This window comes from Corythoichthys intestinalis, chromosome 11 (assembly GCF_030265065.1).
Source record: "Corythoichthys intestinalis isolate RoL2023-P3 chromosome 11, ASM3026506v1, whole genome shotgun sequence".
NCBI classification, from domain to species: Eukaryota; Metazoa; Chordata; class Actinopteri; order Syngnathiformes; family Syngnathidae; genus Corythoichthys; species Corythoichthys intestinalis.
In genome coordinates, this window is record NC_080405.1 from 16,265,480 (window position 1) to 16,287,731 (window position 22,252).

The 22,252-nt window shown below is 38.2% G+C and overlaps 1 protein-coding gene across 8 annotated transcripts in view; it reads right to left on the bottom strand.

The window, feature by feature from the left end:
- The window catches only part of diaph2 (diaphanous-related formin 2), a 647,336-nt gene that overhangs the window by 382,013 nt on the left and 243,071 nt on the right, over window positions 1–22,252 (bottom strand). For all 8 annotated transcript variants that reach the window (XM_057849926.1, XM_057849922.1, XM_057849923.1 and 5 more), the window contains 2 exons: window positions 13,316–13,432; window positions 3,674–3,792 (listed from right to left, as the gene is read on the bottom strand). In XM_057849926.1, coding sequence (XP_057705909.1) covers window positions 3,674–3,792; window positions 13,316–13,432 — 236 coding nt within the window. The remainder of the gene's footprint in view (window positions 1–3,673; window positions 3,793–13,315; window positions 13,433–22,252) is intronic.

A 22,252-nucleotide genomic window follows, 5' to 3' on the forward strand; every position in this document is an offset into this window, starting at 1 on the left:
TGTTATATTTCTAATTTTAATAAAACAACAAGACCGATTGCCATGCAGATACGATAAATTTGGCTTGGGAGATCTGCAAAGTGAAATGGGCACTTCAAAACTGCCTGATTGATCACTCATGTACATGTATGACACTCCATCACCCACACCCCACCTGAGCTGCCGCCAGTGGTTGATTTTAGAAAAAACATGACAAAACAATTTCAATTTGTGTTGAATATACAGTGATTTGAGGATAAGCAGCACATAATATGACACACAATCATTCAGAGAGTTAAATTCATTCTGTTCATGTTTTCTGCACCAGTACACAGATACTGTAAGTTCCAAAATCCACTGTCATGCGCTGTGCTAACACCAAAATCAGTTTCATCACATTTTAAGATGCATTGCACGGGTGTAGTCAACAAGAATAGACTCCTCGGCGTTTTCTCACGCATAGGAAAAACGTTAGTGATTTGTCTCATATCTTAAAGTAGGATGTAGGAACTTTTGTCAGGATACACAGAAATGAATGAACACTAGTTAACATATGGCGGAAAACACAGACAAGGCTGAAAAAGCTGTTTCTGCTCTTGTACCCCTCTTTAAAACAATCTGCTGTGTTTTAAGACAAAAGAAATGTTGTGTTTGATAGAACACAGTGTTTCCCACAAATGAACGGCCGCCACAGTCTCGTTTGGGCCCGCCACAGTCTCGTTTGCCCCCCCCCCCGCCGATAAAAAAAAAAAAAAAAAAAAGATAATAATCAGATGCGTCAGTCAGCCGATTACACAGCTGTAGCCCACTCCACTCTACTACCAGGTAGTAGAGTAGCATTTTAGAGTAGTATTTTATTTATTTATTTATTTATTTAAGAGACGCAAGGGGAACGATTAGGAAGAGTGGGAGAACGAGCGAGATAGCGAGAGATAGCGGTCGCATGTCTTAGCAGCCCGCTGTTATTTTGTTATTGTTTTTCTTTATTATTGTTACCACAATCAAGTGGGTAAGCAAATACAGACTTCTCTCCTTCTTCCCCATATCCGGGGCATTACAATAGTTTGGATCGGACTTTTCGGCGAAAGTGAGCGGTGGACGGCCGTCTTGGACGGAAAGCAAACTTTGATTGAACTTGCGCGGAGAGGCGGGGCCCAAAATAAAGCCTTGCTCTATTTTCAGAGCGTTGGTCACAGTAAAATATTTATTAGTTCAAGCAGAGTAAAATGATACGTATTCACGGTACAAGAACGTCGTTTCCATGTCCATCGATTGGTAAGAAAAGGCTGTTTATACGAGTGACGTGTGGGCGCTCCCGTCAGGGGGGACATTTCGCGTGGAGTGGCTATTTTTCGGCACAACACCGGTGCGCCAACTTCAGACAATTACGGCTGACGAAACTTGGACAAATGACCCCCCCCTCCCCCCCCCCCCAATTTCGCGAGCTCTGGGACACTCGAAAAATGACTCTCATACCTCTCCTTGCTAAGTTAATGGTACCTCGATGTGCGTTTGTGTGGAAATTTAGTTCACGAACAACGGGGGAAAAAACTATTCACCTTCTCACCGAATCAAGTAAAAGTCTTTACACGGCTATTTGAATTCCCCCAGTCCTGTAAATGGGTCAGTTGACAGAAGGACTGTTATTGTTGCGGTAATGTAGTACTTATGAGGGTCAAATAAAAAGGAAAAAGGAGGACTACGACGGCGGTCTGAAACCCGCGGCTCTCGGGCCGCATGCGGCTCTTTAGCGCTGCTTCGGAGCGGTTTTCTTTTCTTGTCTTTTTTTTAATGGAAAAAGATGGGGGAGGGAAATATATTTTTTGTTTTAATAGGATTTCTAGGAGGACAAACATGACACAAACATTCTTTCAATTCATTAATATTGTAATGAAGTTAAATGTGGTAGCATCGTACAACAGAGTAGTCACGTGGTGTGCTTTAGGATCCACTGCAGGGAAAATAAACATTTAATCATGAAGGCTAATTATGTATTTCTAGCCAACTTAGTGATTTTTATAGTAGGCTAATATAGCTAGTATTGATAATTATAAGGCTTGTACAAGGCTTTTAATTTTTTGCTGCTCCAGACATACTGTATCAGTTTTTTTTTGGTGGGGGCAGGGGGGGGGGTCAAATATGGCTCTTTCAACAGTTTGGGTAGCCAACCCTGAGTCACTACGAGATGTAAGTCATACTACTGCTACGAGAAAAAAAGTCGCATTATTACATAGGGTAACGTAGCTGTAATCAGCTACGCATTTTACATACATGTACCGTAGCTGAGAGCTATAACATTAGCCTCGCTAATGAAATATTTCAACTATATCTTTGTTATGGTTCTTCTTGGGGGAAAAAAATAATGAACAAAAAAAAAAAAAAAAAAAAAAAATTGCCGTGGCACGACATGGTGAGGCTGTCCGACTCCGACTCCCACCACCACCGTTTCAAAAAATCCTATGGGAAACACTGGTCAGAGACCCTCCCACCACAGTCTCCTAAAATCCTGTGGGAAACACTGTAACAATATGTCTATATGCTGCCATAGCAGATTCATGGTACATTAAGTAAGAACTATTTTTATTTTGTTCGTTTTACCCTGGAAACCCCTGTTTACAGATGTCGCGTAACCGCTTTTGTTTCAATGCAGCAATAAAAAGACGGTAAGTAATTATGTTAATTATTCAAAATTTGTCATTTTTAGCTTAAAATCATTAATTGATGTCTAATATTTTGCTTAAAAAAATGACTTTAAAAAATTATTCACTTGCACATTTTAAACTTTTAAACAAATGATGTCACAATGAAAAAAATGTCTGTAAAAAAAAGTCACGGATATGTACCTCGTAACTATAGCTTAATTTTTTTTTTTTTTTTTTTTTTTTTTTTTTATTACTGTCTCATTTTCCTCGATATGTTAATGACAAATAATTGATCAAGAAAAAAAAAAGTTTAAAAGGGTAAATATAAAAAAAACAACATCTCGACCACTCCTTGATGTCTGTGATTTCTGCATCATGGACCCAAGTTATATTACCATGTTTCACCCATAAAATCCAACTTTGGCCATTCACATCAATGTCTTGACACTCGGTGGTACATGCTACATGGAGTTTTTGGATCGAAACAAGGTAAGTATGCGATAATATCTCGTTAAAAGCATGGCATCTTTAATTATGTTCTCTCATGCTCTCACCTCCAGTTATGGTTTCGCTGTTTATTTATTTATTATTTTTTAAATGTCCTCCTATTCAAAATTTTTATTCCCCCAGCTTTCCAATGATGTATCACACGTGCATATCGGACAATTTTGAAAATTGGCCAAATTGGGGGCGTCAGAGGGGAACTTCAAGACACGAGTGTTTTGCGGCATATTCATTTTTACTGTCTTAAAGGGGAAGTTAAGGATTTTTTACATTAGGCTAAATCTTCAAGTTAGTGAGGATTTAATTAGACTGAGTTGATGTCAACAAATTACGTGCAGTTTGTTAGATATTTGGGCTCTGGAGTGGCTAAGCTAGAATGAGAAAATGCTACAATCTTTCACATATCAGTCAGATGCTTTTTACTAAAATATTGGATTTCCTGTGTCTTTTCAGGCTATTTTGTGGGTGTTTAATGCTAAAGAAATGCACACCACTCTCTAATTTGAAAAACATCCATTAGTTCCACTAATGAAAAAGAAGAAAAATACCAATCAGATGGGTGAAGTCCACATCTAATCGTCGACTGTAACCAAAGTCGGGGTCCATCCCACTTCGATGCAGGACCACCTGGGAGATGCATTCTTCAATCACCTTGTAGTACTGAGGCCTGGCAGGTCACAGAACATAAAAAAGAACAATCACAGAGAATATATGATAGACACCATCCCGACACGACTAATTAAGCATAAATTAGTCCTCCATTCATTCCAGAGGTCACAAAATGCCAAGTCGAGGAAAAAAGGGAGAAAAAAAAAAAAAAAATGGCTTGTTAAATTTGATCACTTGCTTCACTTCCGTCATGAAATGAGCAGATAATGGGTGCGCCGAGGTCGAGGGTGTGTTTGTGTGACCATTTCAAGGTGACAGCCAGCCCTCTCGCGTAATTTGCAATCATCTTTGCCAATTAGAGCAACCATAAAAAGAGATATGTAAATCTAATCAGTGTAATGTGTGTAATTGAAAGCACAACGGCCGAGAAAACATGTCAGCTAGTTAGTGGTTAGTGCGGCTATCCAGCTGTGTGTTTTGTGTGTTTGAGTCCACATGCAGGAACGGGCAGGCGAACGTGACCTTTTTGGTGGCGCAACTATCAACTTTAATTGCTTGTGACATTTAGCAAATAGATTGCCATTTAAAATGAGATCCTAACTGAGAAATAATGATTTTCTAAGCTCGACTTTGACCCCGGAGTTCATTTTAAAATTCCTAATGCTAAAAGTTTTAATTCCTGATAAAGTTTGGAGTGAATATTGAAAATATATATGGTGGAAAACACAAACAATACTGAAAAAGCAGTTTCTCCTGTTGCCCCCTTCTTTTACACAAACTGCTGTATTTTAAGACCAAAAAACTGTTGTGTTTGATAGAACAATATGTCTATGTGCTGCCATTGCAGTTTCACGGCGCAACATGCCCCCGGAATATTTTTAATTTGTCCGTTTTACCCCGGAGACCCCGGTTTACGGACACATCACCAAATTTATTAACTTTATTCTGCATTGCCATTGATTTAAAACTTTGTAATATTTAGTACATGTTTTGACCTACGGAGGGCGCCATCTTTTTTGTGTGCAATGCACGCTGGGGGTGATGACGTGGTTGGTCTGGACTGGGAGAATAGCTGTGCTAGCTAGCAAGTGAAGCTAGTATGACGACTGGCATTATTTTGTCACATTCAGCTGCTGGTCAGATTGTTTTGTTACAGAGCTGTGGGATGAGTTCTCAACGAGTAATTTCAGCTCATCAGCAGTGTCTTTAAATCGATCCTCAGCGGCTTGCCGAGATATTGAATTGCTTCCATTTGACAGTTTTTATTCTTGACCCCTTGTTGTGATTGCATCTTTGCCTTGGTTTTTCCGTTCGTCTGCCTCTCACCGCGGTTTTCCCTTGTTGTTTTTTATTTATTTATTTTATTGATCCCGACTTACCGTCACAGACCCTTTTTGTGTCTCCCTTTTCGTAATCGCGTGTTTTTTTTTTTTTTTTTTTTTTTTTTTTTTTTTTTTTTTTTTTTTTTTTATGTGTTCAATCAACACGATGATGCAATCCCTATGTCAATGTTTTCAGCTTGTTTCCACATTTGCGGACTGTAACAGATTTGTTGGTTTTCATCTGAGGACTTGTCACTGATTTCATCTAAGAGAACGAATAGTTCCTTATAATCAAAATCATGACTCCGACATCACGCGGAAGTAAAGTCCTGCGGTCTACACGCTCGTCTGTCGCACGGGAAATGTGGGTTTGAATCCCGCTGGAGACCTTCATTTAATTGCTTTTGCTGCTCGTTTTGTGAAAGAAATATCGACAGTGCTGTCCTGCTCATCACTTTTCCGCTCAGGTTCAAATCGGAGGGCAGAACCGATGAAATGTTTATGTAGCTAAAGATTGGCACTGTGGAAGCCCGGCAGCGCCGCCCAGTGACGTCACCGCCTAGAGTGCATTGTGTTGTCAACAACAATGGTGACCTACTAGTTTAACTAATTTTACAAATGTTATTAAAACGAAAACATTAAGAGGGTTTTTGATTTCCAAATATTATAACTTTTTTTTTTTTTTTAAACATACTAGTATGTATATATATATATATATATATATATATATTACATATTATACTAGTACATACACATATTATGCATATATATTATAACTCATTCTAACATTTATATTTTAAGTATGGCATCTTTCCATCCGTGGTACCCTTTAAAGAGAAAAACAAGTTATTACTAAGTGTTGTTTTTGTTTTGTTTTTTTTCCCCCAAACACACTATGAGAAGATTTCTGTGCATTCATTTTGCTTAATTTTCAAATCTATAATTTAAAAATATTTAAGTATTTCTATTACATCAGTTATCAGGAAATTATTTTTACAATAATACAGTATATTTTTGACTTCAATTATTGTAAATTATACTTTGAAATATATTATCCAACTATGTATCTGTATTTCATATAACTTGTCATTTAAAGTTAGCCAGACTAACATTTGGTTATTACAAAGGATAAAGTATAGTAGTATTGTAGTGTTATCCATTTGTATTTATAGGATTCATTTCATTAAGGTTTATTATAAAAACTGGAATCAATGAACTATGTCTTAGAGAGTTGGCATCTTGTTTGAGGACAAATCTTGAAAATTTTGTGATTAGACACATATGAAATCACAACTGTCTGAGCTAAAGCACAGAGAAATGAAAATAAACATTTAGGTGATCTTATTTAAAAAATGAAATAAATAATACAAAATGAAAGAGGCATGGAATGCCTGACATTAATGCTTGAGCTGGCAGCTTCGCCCACTCGTGATTGGATGAAGCTTGCCAGTGTCGCCTTGTTTGGCTTAAGTGTGGTGCCGCTCGGCTTACAACTGTCACCCATGTACTCTGCGGTATTATCTCAATATGTCGGCCTATTTTCCTGCCGTCCTCCATCCTCTGCCACCGCCAAGCGGACGCAGTGGCAGAGCGAGTGACCCAGAACTGTCAGGCCCCTCCACGGTGGGCAGTGCCGGGTTCCGAAAAAGCTAGCATATGTCCCACTGCATCATTGCCCACCTCTTTTCTTCTTTTTTTTTTTTTTTTTTTTTTGACTCTGGCACCTCCACTTCCAATTGCTGCCGAGCGCCATCCCAGCCACTTGATCCAGCAATGCTCCACATATCCACTATAATCCCCATATCGGCGGGCTCCAAAAGAGCACATCTGCTCTATATTTACAGGGCGGGTTTGATGTGCTCTCATTCATTAGGCTTGCACTGAGAGATTAATTATCAAAAATAAACCGAGCCCGCAAGGGAAGCGCAACAGCTCACATCAATGACAGTCGACACGACACTTCAATGCTTTTTGGCCCAATTTAGACAGTGTCTCCAAATACATATACAATACATCAGTTATGATTCAAGCTGTCACTTAGTTGCTAACTTGCAGCATTCACTCAAATAACATCTAGTCTAATCGATACCCTAACCCAAATAATATATATTTAATGTTACACTTCTGAACAGACACCTTCTTTTTTCCCCATTAGGGAAAAACATGCTTAAGATGGTGCCACTAGGTTTCACGGTTCCACTGTTTTCAGAATGAATACCAAAACATGCTTCACCTAAAGCAAAACCAATATGGCATCTGTAAAGCTGACATTTATCTTTGGCTGTAAAGTGTAGGAGAAAGTGCTAGGCATGACGAAAATAAGATCAAGAAAAAAAATGAATTTGTAAACTAGTGAGTAACAGTTCAACAAACTAAACAAAGACAATCGAAAATGACAGATTTGCTAGCATATTATTTCTTTGAAAAAAATCCTCACTGTTGCAGATGACTTATACCTGGCTTGGAGAAAGGTACACGACCACTAACGCCGAGGTAGAAGTGGCTGTAGCTTTTTAATGTGAATCCATTTTCCCCGCTTCCTCCTTATAGATGAGCGATGCATTATTTATAGACCAACTTGTCTATGATAAATTCATCTCCCTCCTCTCATCATCTGCTCGCACCTCGACGTTCTTTTTATAAGTCTGCTGTCTGCAAAAAATGCCTGACGCAGCAGTGAATTCATCAGTGTCACTCGATCCGGTCCGATGATTGACACGTTTTCTCTTCAAACGCTTAAGCGGCATTTAAGAATTTCATTTTGCAACACGCCCTTCATAGCACTCTTTTTGAGTACCCATAACTAGGTTTTACATGTTCTGCACTGGCAACATGTAACAATATAAAGCCAGTCTCAATTATTTTTTTCTCATTCGTTTTCTATTTTTTAGTATTTGTACTGGAGTAAGTGGGAACTTCTGAAGGTGAAAGGCATGCTAGAGAATAAAATGCACGAAATCAATGTGCAGTGGTACCTCTACTTAGGAAATTAATTGGTTCTGGAAATAGTTTTGTAACTTGAAAATTCTGTAAGTAGAGAGGTGTTTTCCATTTAAATGCCCTAATCCGTTCCAAGCCCCCCAGAAATCAGACATTTTTTTTTTTTTATAATGCATAAAAATGCATTAAAATATGTACACTGCTGGCCAAAAATACTGGCAGCCCTGCAATTCTATCAGATAATGCTCAATTTCTCCCAGAAAATGATTGCAATTACAAATGCTTTGGTAGTAATATCTTCATTTATTTTGCTTGCAATGACAAAACATAAAAGAGAATGGAAAAAATAACAAATCATTATCATTTTACAAAAAAACTCCAACAACGGGCCGGACAAAAGTATTGGCACCCTTTGAAAAATCATGTGTTGCTTCTCTAATTGGTGTTTTTAACAGCACTTGTGACTTACCTGTGGCACATAACTGGTGGTGGCAATAACTACATCACACTTGCAGCCAGTCAAAATTGATTAAAGTTGACTCAACCTCTAGAGCTTTTTGAGAAAAGGCATCAACATAGAGTTTACAGGAAAAAAAAAACAAGACTTTCAAAGAAAAGAACGCAGTCCCTCCAGTCAAACATGGCGAAGGATCCCTGATGTTTTGGGGTTGCTTTTCTACCTCTGGCACTGGACTGCTTGACCATGTACATGGCATTATGAAGTCTGAAGACTATCAACAAATTTTGCAGCATAATGTAGGGCCCAGTGTGAGAAAGCTAGGTCTCCCTCAGAGGTCATGGGTCTTCCAGCAAGACAATGACCCGAAACATACTTAAAAAAGCACTAGAAAATGGTTTGAGAGAAAGGACTGGAGACTTCTAAAGTGGCCAGCAATGAGTCCTGTTTGAACATGGTGTTTGTTATGGACAAACAGTGCTGAGCACAGAAGTCCAATAACAAAACACCACTCGGTTTCTGATCGGGGGGGGGGGGCGTTCCTCCCAGTCACCCCCCCTCCAGGTTTCATTGTCATTGCCCATGTGAGTGTTGAAAAGAGGGAGTCCCCATAGGGGGCGCTCTCCAGCACATCCTCCAAGGACTCCTAAAAGGGTGGGTACGCTGAGCTGCTGTTCCGTGCATAAGCACAAACAACAGTCAGAACCCGTTCCCCCACCCGAAGGCAGAGGGAGACTACCCTCTCGTCTACCGGGGTAAACCCCAACGTACAAGCGCCAAGCCGGGGGGCAATAGATATGCCCACACCTGCTTGGCCCCTCTCACCGTGGGCAACGTGGAAAAGAGTCCAACCCTTCTCGAGAGGATTGGTACCAGAAACCAAGCTGTGTCCAGACCTGAATCCCATAAAACACCTTTGGAGAGATCTCAAAAAGGCAATTTGGAGAATGCACCCTTATAATCTCAGAGACCTGGAGCAGTTGGCCAAAGAAGAAAGGTCTAAAATTCCAGCAGAGCACTTTAAGAAACTCATTGATGGATACCGGAAGCCGTTGTTCGCAGTTATTTTGTCTAAAGGTTGTGCTACCAAGTATTAGGCTGAGGGTGCCAATACTTTTGTCCGGCCCATTTTTGGAGTTTTGTGTAAAATGATAATGATTTTTTTTTTTTTTTTCCCATTCTCTTTTGTGTTTTTTCAAGCAAAATAGATGAAGATATTACTACCAAAGCATTTTTAATTGCAATCATTTTCTGGGAGAAATTGAGCATTATCCGACAGAATTGCAGGGGTGCCAATACTTTTGGCCAGCACTGTCACAAATACATGATACAATTAGATTATTGCACAATAAAGCTGTCAGAACACGAGGCAGGGAATGAAAAGGGTGCTGGGATACAAACATACACATACAGTAGAGGTCCCTCTTAGCCAATTGGATGTCAGAAATGCTAGGCAATGGCCAATGGCAGAGCAGTGATAAGTATGTTACGTTCAGTAGACCAGGGGTTCCCAACCTATTCCACTAAGGCACACTGTGGGTGCAGGATTTCATTCTTACCAAACAAGATGACAACACTTTTTCCCCAATCTGGTGTTTTACAAGTGCAATCAGTTGATTGCAGTCAGGTGTGGCTTGTTTTAGCAGAAGCCTCATTGGTTCAACTGTCTCTGCTGGATCGGCTGGAACAAAAACCAGGACCCACAGTGTGCCTTGAGGACTGGGTTGAAAACCCCTGCAGTAGACTATGGGAGCTGCGAGTACCAGCCATACTGTATTTTTGCCTTTCGTATCCTGAAATTTATTTCGTAACAAGAGGCAATATTTTCCCGTTGGGCTTCTTAACGTGAAATGTTTGTATGCATAGACATTCGTAAGTAGAGGTACAACTGTAATTGAAAGCAATAGTTTACAATTGAAACAATCATATGTTTTTCAATGTGATTTGTTGATGTGTGTTAATTCCATGATAATGATGATTTTTTTTTTACAAATACATGGGTAAAAAATGTGATCACTAATTTAGTTATGTCATCTATTTGAGTAGAGATCACTAAATAAGGATGTGTTTCACTAAGCAGTCAGGTCATTGCTTATTGGAGTGAACGTCAAACCAGGAAATTATTAGAGGCATAGAGTTTATTAGGGTCGAGGTCACCAAAAAAGAAGGCTATGTCTGTTTCAACTGAGGTAATTATTTTAGCAGACAGGGAACAAGGCAATTGATTAGGGCATGAAGTCTCTTTGAGTGAAAGCCACTATTTGAGACCATGCAATATCTTAGGTCATAAAAAGGGCCTATTTGAGATATTTGTTGTTGGTGGTCATTTTAGTGTTTGTCATTTTAATAATTGATGCTGTAGTCTCGTAACTGAGACAAGGCAGTGGAGACCACTTAAGACAATGGCGTAGGTTTGCATAGGGACGGTAGGGACATAATGCTACCAACTTTTCAGGATTCTCAAAAGGATTCTCAAAAGAGATAAACTTTTAAGCAACCTTATTTTGTTATATAATGAGTTCACTTATATAGATAATTTAGATTGTCTTCCAATAAGGATATAATTCACACTACCATTATTAAGTGAATTATTTCATGTTTGGACTTACATTTACATATTTTCACTTGCTGAATGTGCCAGTCTATGTTTGCTCCTCAAACACACGTTTGATTGGCTGATGACATGAGCCCCCCCCAACCCCCCACACACGCACGCACTCACAGCCCTGACAGAAATGCAATGCAATGCAATACACAAATATGTCAATGTTGTGGAGGTGAGGAACACACCACTTATTTTGCTACTGAAAGTCTGACCTGCATCAGAGTTAGCATTACATTGGACTGTGTAAATTTGGTAACCTGCAAAACTCAAGTAGGAAGCTGCTTAGCGAGAAGTGTGTCTCCTCCTGTATGTGTTTCCTACGTTAATGTTAATTAAACTGTGAGAAATGTAGTGATTTGAGGTTAACCACCTTCTCCACAATTTTTATTTTATTTATGTGATTTTAAAGCAGACCAAAAGAGCTGTTTTTTTTTTTTTTTTTTGCTCTGCTTGTGGAGAAAAGCAGTAGTATTTTACCTGTAGGAAGGCTCCATTTTTCTTTTTTTTTTTTTTTTTTTTTTTTTTGTTATTCCCTGACTAAGAATTTTTTTCAGTTATATTTAATTTAATTATTTAGACAATGTTGAGTGGTCTAATGACTTTATTTTTTCCATTCCTAGATAGATATTATTAACAAGTTTGTATTTAATGTGTATGATGATAAAGTAATAGTTATGTTCAAATATTTAAATTTTGCTAAAAAAAAAAACAAAACAAAAAATATCAAAATATTTCAAAATATTTCTTAAGAAATTTTTGAAAAAAAAATGTTTGTATCGAACGGTGTATCACCTAAACCAATACATATGAAAGTTAGTTTAAGTCAAGGGTGTCCAAACTTTTTGCAAAGGGGGCCAGATTTGGTGTGGTAAAAATGTGGAGGGCCGACCTTGCCTGACGTCCTTTACGTAGAACAATATATTTAAGCAAATTTTAGCTAGCCATTCTGTGTGTCACATTTGCTTTATTATTTTTTTTTAATTAATAATTTTAACAATCTCGCAACTAGCCTTTGTGGCGTTCTCTTTCGACTCTCGGGCTCTAGCGAAATACTGCTGCTTTGAAATTAAATTAGCTTCAAGTTGCTTCAATTTTTCGCTGCGTATCTTCCCTGTAATCTTGTCGAACATGTCAGCCTGTCTTGTTTGGTAATATCGCCTCACATAGAACTTTTTAAAAACAGCGACTGTCTCTTTGCAAATGAGGCAAAGACATTTGTTGCGTATTTTAGTGAAGAAATAGTCCAATTTCCACCTATCCTTGAAGTGTTTGCCATCGCAGTCAACTTGTTGTTGTTTGTCGCCATTTTAGAAAATTGCAAGTAAAGTTTCACATGGGCTAATGTTTAGAGTGCTGCTGCCTTTTAGTGGGTAAATGAGGAGCAGCATTTAGTGTGTAAACTACTTCATATGCTCAGTACTGGTGACCAATTTATTAAGTCTGTGTGCGGGACAGACGTTATTGATTTTATGACAGAGGCTGGGGGCCTGATGAAATTTGACCACGGGCCGCATTCGGCCCCCGGGCCGGACTTTGGACATGTCTGGTTTAAGTCAATACAGATTTATTTTGCATTGATCAGCCTATAAATTAATTAGGTTCATATTTGTGAGAAATGTAGCCCTGACACCCGTTCACCCAATCTGTTTGTTCTTATTAAAGTCCCGTCCCCAGCAAAAAGTGTACATGCAGGTCATGATGTTATAGCGTCCCGACCAAAGTTGAGACCAAAACTACGCCTTTGACTCAAGATGTGAAATCAAGGAAGAGTTAATTGAAAAAGCAGTTGTCAATTTCAGAAATTATATTCATATAAAAGTCAGCCAATTAATTAAAGCACCTACGAGAGCGATGGTCCCTTTTTGAAAAGGTATATTAACAGAAGATATCATAATGACAGGTATTTCTTTGAGAAGAGGCATTCATACAACAGCATTTAAGTAGACAATTGGGGCAACGGGTCTATTTGAGCAAAGATTTAGGTTTAGTCTTTCAACAATTTATTTATTTGGTTATTGAAAAATAAAGTGAGTAAGAGGCCGTTGTAACAGTTCAGTGGACGTCAAATCTTGAGCGTGAAGGGCACTATTTGAGGTATTATCTGTATCTTGACATAAGTCAAACAAATGTTGTTTCTGGGGTGGGGCATAGATTGTTGTTGTTGTAAGAATGGCTGTTAATGGCCAATTACTACTTAGAGATGAAGAGATTTTAAGTTTTCATGTTAAATCAGTCATTTCCATCAGCCAACACTTACCTGATGTAGTAGTCGTTCCTGATGAGCAGCAGGTGCTGCAGGATAGACAGGAAGTAGGCCTCAGAGCCTGTGTCTTTCACCATGTTGGATAAGAGATGATACACCTCATTCATGTCAGTAGAGGGGGAAAAGTTAAGGGAAACCACCAAATGACTACAATGAGCCTCATCAGGCTTAATTCATATATTCATTACACATCATGTTCTAAACACGATTCAAATGCTCAGGAGCGTAGTAACTCGAAACAATTTGGTGCATTCTTGTTTTCTCTTCACACCTCCGCTTCCTGACAGGCATCATGGAGTGAAAGCAAACACAGATGTGATTCCTCTTATCAGTTCTCTCCGGGGAGCTGAAAACCCTGATAACAGCTAACTTAAAGGAGAAATGGAGGTATGGAAAAGGGAATAAAATAATTCCCTCTGGTTTACCTGTCACTCTGATGTTTTCAAAGTAGAAACAATTAATTAGACGATGGAAAAGTTTGAACATTTAAGGCGAGCATGACAGAAGGGGAGGCGCTCCTTTGCAGAACAACAATTATGCTAAGAGTCACTTTTGCGATTGAAACTGACATTCATTTTGCGGCAAAGTAAAGAAAAAAAAAAAAATAGAAACTCAGGTTATTAAATTTGCAAAAGGTATTGATTATGTGTCTTCTGTCGGATCACCCCAGGAGGGAGCACTGTTGGCTCCGACATCTTAAACACATCCCTCATGTCTCAATGTGCAACACTCTTCATTCTTCAATCACTCTCTGCATAGGACTTTTTCTGCATTGGCCTCTTTGTGCTAAATTGATAAGTTTACTAAATATATCATTTTATTTGCGCTCGTCAAACTTCCAAAAAGCTTTTAATAAGTTAAACGGTGCTGTTGAATATGATGTGAGGAATATGTAGAGTAGTTGTTTATGCAAGAGAAGGAATTTCCCTGCGGGTTGTCATTCTATTTGGAAAATAAAGCACACTAAGGTTTTCAAACACGTCATATAAATGTGCACACCGAAAACAAGATGAAAATCTGCCATACCAAGATGAATAAGACCTAAAATATTTACAAGGAGCAAAGTGATGAGATGATATTCCCACCCGCCATTAAAAGTCGAAGAATATTCTCACATCTGTTTTAAGAAAAGGAAAATGGCTTTGAAATAAGAAAAAAAACAATAGACAATTTATAATGTAACAACTTCTCTGTGGCATGGAGATGCCTGTTATTGAAAGTCTGAAGACCCCACATCACGGTTTTCCACCCTATTTCTTCATGGCATTGTCGATGAGGGGGAAACCTTCAGAAGACATAAAACCACAAAGAAAATGGTCCAATAATTTTGTTGTTTGGCCCTTTTTATAAAACATAGATGTTAAAATGAGCTGTTCCGTACTTTAGTAAATTTTGTACGTTACAAGGACTGCACCCGAACCTCCACCTCCCCTCCTTCGACCCATTACCCCTGACTGGCGATTTTGATTAATATTTAAAACCATTTTCAGCCAGGGTGCTGCTGCTGTTCCGGCACCACAGTCAGTTTATGAAACTGTCAAATGGTTGATACTAATATTAGATGGTCTGAAATTTTGTATTTATAGCAGCAAGAAACCTGGCTAACAACTCGCTGCTTACTCGAATTGAATCCATAATTTTTGGACTATAAGGCGCACCTGACTATAAGCTGCCACCCACAAATTTTGACATGAAAACGGCATTTGTTTACAGATAAGCCTCACTGGACTATGACCTGCAGCTGTCCTCACTGTATTATGGGATATTTACCCCAAAAATTATTAATCGGTAACACGTTATTTGACAGCGGAATCATAAGACTGTCATAAGACCAAATAAAACACCATGAAGCTTTGCGGCAAATTGGTTCATTGCTTCAAGAAGCTTCATTTGGCCATCACTTCTCTCTTGGGGGAGACAGTCAACCTGCCACCTGCTGTCAAAACTATTGATGTCCAACATGCCTCCTAGCATGCATTGCAGTGCAACAGATTGAAATAACAATAAAAATTCATGTTCTGTGCAAATTATTTCTTCAGTTACTGTTCCAGTTGTTTCAGTAATCACTAGATATGGTATTTTGTAAAACTTTATTTGACAGTGGCACCATTAGACTGTCATAAGACAATCATAATTATGACATGACACTTTCTTGAGCAGGGGCCCCCAAACTTTTTCCTGTGGGGGCGACATAACTTTTCCCTTCTCTGATGAGGGCCCGGGGTCAGTTTGTAACAGAAAAAGTGTGACGATTGCAGGAGTGCCTAAATGTAAAATAGTATTGTTTTTCAGAAAGCCACAATCAAATAACCCTTTTTGGATTCTACCCGGAACAAAAGTAAATAAAACAATACTATATTATTAGGGCTGTCAAAATTATCGCGTTAACGGGCGTTAATTATTTTTTTTAATTAATCACGTTAAAATATTTGACGCAATTAACGCACTACGCCCGCTCAGACAGATTTAAATGTCAGTACAGTGAAAGGCCAACTTGTTAATTGTGTTTTATGGAGTTTTTCCGCCCTCTGCTGGCGCTTGGGTGTGACTTGCATATGTTATGTGGCGTAATGTCGCCCTCTGCTGGCGATTCAGTGCAGCTGATTATTTGGGTTTCGGCGCGCTTTTCTGACGTAATTATATGTCGACGCAAACTCACACTAATAGACAATGCTATTCAGACCAGCTAACGTCCGCATCCAGTATTCAGTGGCAGTTCTCATAGCCCCATCACACTGTTTGTGTCTAATACATGCATCGCTTGTGAGTTATATTCCTCCTTTGTTTATATTCATGTGCATTAGATAGTTATTGATGATGTGTATTTGAATTTGTTCACATATATGGTGAAATGCAGTTACATTGTTAGATGCTTGTGAGCTAATTGGCTAGTGCTACTGCTCAAATGGACACGTGTGTGTACATGTTATGTTATTTTGTGATTTATGCAAGTTATTGACACATTGCCTTGTTATTTTCAGTTTTACAAAAATACAAGAAACGTGCTCCTGTCAAAAAGAGATGACTTCAGTAAAGCCCATGCAACTTTGCCACGCCGTCTGATTTCTTTTTGGAACTTATGTTCGCTATCTGTCAATTTGTGTACTCACACACATTGAGGACAGAATAGGGCTACTAGTTTATTTTTTGATTGAAAATTTTACAAATTTTATTAAATCGAAAACATTAATATAACATTTCTATAACTTGTACTAATATTCATCTTTTAAGAACTACAAGTCTTTCTATCCATGGATCACTTTAACAGAATGTTAATAATGTTAATGCCATCTTGTTGATTTATTGTTATAATAAACACATACAGTCCTTATGTACCGTATGTTGAATGTATATATCCATCTTGTCTTATCTTTCCATTCCAACAATAATTTACAGAAAAATATGGCATATTTTATAGATGGTTTGAATTGCGATTAATTATGATTAATTAATTAAGCTGTAATTAACTCGATTAAAAATTTTAATCGTTTGACAGCCCTATATATTATATAATAATAATAATAATAATAAATTGGAAAAGAGGGTTAATTTGACTGGGGATCCCTCTGTGGGTGTGTGGTATAAAGCCGGCGATGCTATGGAGTTGTGACTCCGATCAGAGAATCAACAGGGGACGTTCAGGATTTATTTGTTTCCTTTAATGATGATGAAAGGAGTAAGATTTATTTTGTTGTATTGTGGTTTCTGTGAATACAAGTTAACCATATAACATGTCAGTAATATAATATATATATATACCTATAAACATATACTAAATTAACAGGAACAACATTAAATATAATATAAATGAAATACACTGCTTACATAATGCATACAATGCTAATCATTCACAATAATGAGCATAGACATTAAGCAGGAAAATAACTAACAATTTAGATAAGTGAATTGGGAACAAACAAAATTCAGCCTTCACCATGTAGCCAAAGGGGCCAACGATTAGCATTAGCGAGCTAGCGGCTAACGGTAAGCTCGTGGCGGCTAACGAATATAAGGGACCCTAAGCAGTTAACTCATCTGCCAAACGTGTTTATGCACTGCCAAGGCACACTTCTGCAATATACCCACCTCTCTCATTCACACACAGCACTTGGATTGCCACTAAACAGGACGGCAGCTTGAGGAACGAACCGCAGGCAGTGAAAGGAGGAAAAAGTGACTCGTTGTACACCGGCAGTGAAGGGAGGAGAGACAGTAACTCGTGTGCACCAATGAAGGGAGGAGAGAAAGTGACTCGTGCACGCGTCGCTTTTCTTAAACGGCCAGCGTAGCAACAATTAAACTAAAGCACAAACATGCAATGGGGCTTTCCTACAATAACACTATTAATTAAATAGATAATGACCAAATAACCCTCTCTGGGTTCTTCACAGAAAAAAAAGCCAGGATATAAATAACATTATTGGGGAAAAAAAAAAAATCTAAATGCTCTCTGGTATTGTTCAGGGGGCCGGACCAAATGTGTAGGCGGGCCGTATCCGGCCCGCGGGCCGTAGTTTGGGGACCACTGGTCTTGAGCATTAAAGAATGCTGATGATAGATGTCTTTTATTGTCATACGGCACATTATCTCACTTTTGAATGGATGTAAAAGATCTGAACTGGACATAAAGGGAGTTAGTGACATAATTCCGGAACACACTGAATGACATATGTCATAAGCATTCAGTAATGCACATGATAGTGTCATAATTATGACGGTCATATGACGCCGCTGTCAAATAAAGTGGCATCTTTTAACCCAAATGAATCAACAAATAAGCTGCACAATCATGGTGTCTTCAATCATGCTCTCTCATGCCCTCACCTTGAGTAAAGGTTTAAGGGTTTAACTTTTTTTTTTTCTCTTAAATATCCTCCTGTTCAATGCCCCCCCCCCCCCCCCAAAAAAATATGAGATTTTAAGCTTTCCAATGATGTATCACACATGCATATAGGACAAGTTTGGAATTTAGCCAAGATAGAAATATACACCCACAGTATGTATTAACCCCTGGTAGGGTGGGTGGCTGGGGTCTGATGTTTCTCCAGGTTTTTGCTATATACAGGGGTTGGAGAAAATAATAGAAACACCTTTAAAAAAATCAACAAAAACTAATTTAATACGGTATAGGTCCGCCTTTTGCAGCAATTACAGCCTTTTTTCTCCGTGATATTGATTCATACAACTTGTGAATTGTTTTCAAAGGAATTTTAAGTCATTTTTCGGTTAGAATACCATCTAAGTCTTAGAGACGATGGCGGTGGAAATTGACGTCTTAACTGAATCTCTAAAACTGACCACAAATGTTCAATAATGTTGAGGTCTAGGGATTGTGCCAGCCATACGAGATGCTAAACTTGATTAGAATGTTCCTCATGCCATCCTTTAACAATTATGTTCAATGACTACAAGGTGATTATGTGTTTGCATTATTTTGTCCAACCCTTGTACATACCGTGAGGAGCAGAAGTAGTATTTGCACCCCTTGTGATTTTGCAAATTCACCCACTTAGAAAATAAGTAGCGTCTGAAATTTCAATCCTAGATGCCTTTCCACTTATAAAGGCATAATCTAAAAAACAAATGAATAAAAATAAAAATCCGGAACTCACATTATATGATTTTTCAAACATTTATTTGTAATTTACTGGGGTTCATAAGTATTTGTACCCTCAGAAAATCAGTGCTAATATTTGGTGCAGAAGCCTTTGTTTGCAATAACAGAGTTGAGATGCTTTCTGTAGTTCTTCACCAGGTTTTCACATATGGAAACAGGGATTTTTCCTCCACACAAATCTTTTTTTGATCTATCAGGCCTCGGGGCTGTCGTTGATTATTTTTTATTTTTTTTAGATTACCGCATTGTCCCGGATATAAGACGGCCCTGATTATAAGACGACCCCCTCTTTTTCAAGACTCAAGTTTGAAAAAAGACTTTTTGAACACCGAATTAATTTTTATATAGAAAATAATTACAGTACTTCTGAAACAAATGATTATAACATATTTGAGAGAAAAAGCATGTCATTTTGTCTCATTTAAATCTTACGATCTGAACATTTAAATATGTAAACTAATGTGCAATCATATTCGTAAATGAATGGCTTCTGGTTTTTGAAATGTAAATAAACCAATCTATTGTGATAAAACAACAAAATTGCAATAACTGCATTAACTATCAAAGTGAAGTCTAACTGTAACTGTAGTCTTGAAAAAAATCTGAATAAGGAAAAACACTGCAATAAAGTAATGCAAACTGGTTAAACTAGTAGCTGAGATCTGTCATGACAGAACATCGCTTCAATGATATCTGGCACCATCTAGCATCGTGAATGGGTATAATGTATAGACCGCGAATATAAGACGACCCCCACTTTTTCTGTCTTATTTCACTGCAAAAAACACCGTCTTATATTCGGGCCAATATGGTATGTCTCTATGATTGGAAATGCATCTGTGATTGAAATTTCAGACATCTACTTATTTTCTAAGTGGGTGAATTTGCAAAATCACAAGGGGTGCAAATACTTCTGCTCTTCACTGTATATACGGTATATATACACTGTATATACACAATTTACACCACTTTCCCCTCCACTTCCGAGTACATGACAGCACATAAACACTGACTGGTTCACTCGAAACAGGTAAACAATAGCTAAGAAAATCGGCACACACCCTTTATAGTTTCTGTGCCTGTGCAATCTGTCTCTGTATTCTCCTTTCTCCTTGTATGAAACAGGCAATAGCCCGCTTAGATTCCAGCCTCCATTAAAACATTTCTCCAATAGACTTGCATATTACAGTAGGTCGTCTGAAAGACTGACAAATGATTGGCTAAAATAGTACTAGCATTTAAAAATGTCTGACAACAGCTATTTTGCCTACCTCCCAGAAATATTGGCTTTTAGTGGGATTTTCTACACTATTCTAAATCATAAAAATGAAATTGTTTCATTAAGTTTTGCTTTTTTTGCTGTTCTTGTTTTTCAAATTGTTCAACAAGATTATTTCCGCTGGGATGCACTTGATCAAAAACCTTGTCTTACGCTTTAATAAGGCAAATGACCATCCAGACAATTATTTCATGCAGTTTCTGAGGAAGAGCTTAGCAGACAGTCAAGAAAAGAGGGAGTTGTCTACTTATGCAGTTGTTCAGTTGCAGTTGTATTTTTTGTTTTTTTGTTTTTTTTTATTTATAAGATGAAATTCAACACTTTACCAGTGGGAGGACACTCTTTGAGGGAGCAGAGCACAAAGTGGATAATAATTCAAGTGATTAACTGACGTATAGCCCAATTTAGAGACATTATGTACCACTCTCTTGTCACAACTATATATGACGAGAAGGTGTCCATTTAAGATGAAGCTTTTTTTTCTGTAGGCCTACATGTACATTTTGGTTAAATAAAAAACTGCAAATAACATTGCTAAGAGTATTAGCGACCACTAATGTGTATTGCTCAGACTAATACAGGTTTGTTTTCTAGACTGTTTTTGTCAAATACTACCCAATATGAGAGAAAACAAGTTTTAAAGTAAAATTTATACTTAGTTCATGTAATTTTAAAAGCTGTATTGGATCAGATATTTGACACCATTTCTTTATCATTTAATTTCCACTGTCTTTAATTAATATTTTTTTTTCTTTGGAGTCATTCATGGGAATAGAGAATATCTCTCAAGTACTATATATGTTCCCTTCCTTGTATTAGCAGAGCATAATACCAGGGAGAATTACCAGTCTTGTGAGATTCAATTATGGCCTCACTAGTGCAACATTGGAGAGGACATAAGAAGGAGCTCAACACTGGGAAAGTATCCAAGTAGCTCTATCTATCACTAAGCTGCAGACATAGACCCAACGTAGAATGCCAATCCATTCAATGACCCCTCTTCTCTCTCGCCAAATAATGAATAAACATTAGTGGCAGTTGCAGTGGGATGTAGGCCAGTCAGTGGTAGGGTCAATCAATCACCATTCCGCAGCTGATTAATATTTATGAATGTTTCACAGTCACCTCCTTGGCACCAGCAGCCGAGTCAGGCACGGACGCGTAAGGCTTTTGCCGGTCAATATTCATGGAAAAACAAGAGGCATGCTCAGGTAAGAAGTACCGCCGGGGCGGTGGTATTGTGTAGGCAAAGGGGCTGCTGAGGCATTTAGAATGATACCCTGAAGCTCTTCGATCAATACACCACATTGTCCTAGGAAACAAACATTGGGCCATCTCATTTGTGAACCCGCTCAAGCACATCATTAATCCAAGTAGTCTGCCCCCCACCCCACACCACCCATTTTTTTTTTTTTCTTTTTTTTTTTCTATTAAACACACACACACACAAACACACGTTCCACCTGAGTGTGTCAACATAAAGTGTCACTCACAGGAGTGCTTTGTGTCAGTAGGACAAGTGTGGGATTTGCTGCAAGGAGGGGGAAAAAAGGCTGTGGACATCTGCATAACAATGTCAGGTGTCTGGAATGTCGCCTCCCAGTGCCACTCATTCATACATAGCCCCAGAGAAGATTAGTGAATTATTAAACAGTTTGGTGAAGAAGTTTCTGAGCGTCGATTGAATTTATGCCTACTTATTAACTTCCTATTGGACACCCGCGGAGAAATGAAGGAGGACAATAGAACAGAAGAATCCTCAATAATTTTGACTGGCAAACTTTACTACCGTAATAAGACCTGCTGTTACAGTGGCATGTGAGTTGAATGTATATTGCTACTAGTATTATGAGTACAAATAAGTAATAGCCGTGGTAGGAGTAGTATTATTGTTGCATTGATGTTACTGTTTGCAGTAGCAGGGCTGTGGTTCGTAGTTGTAATAGTAGCAGTAGGATAAAAATTAGTAAAAGTGAATTAGTGAAAGCAATGTCCTTGGGGTACCAATGCAACATATTCTTGCTGGGGGCTCTGG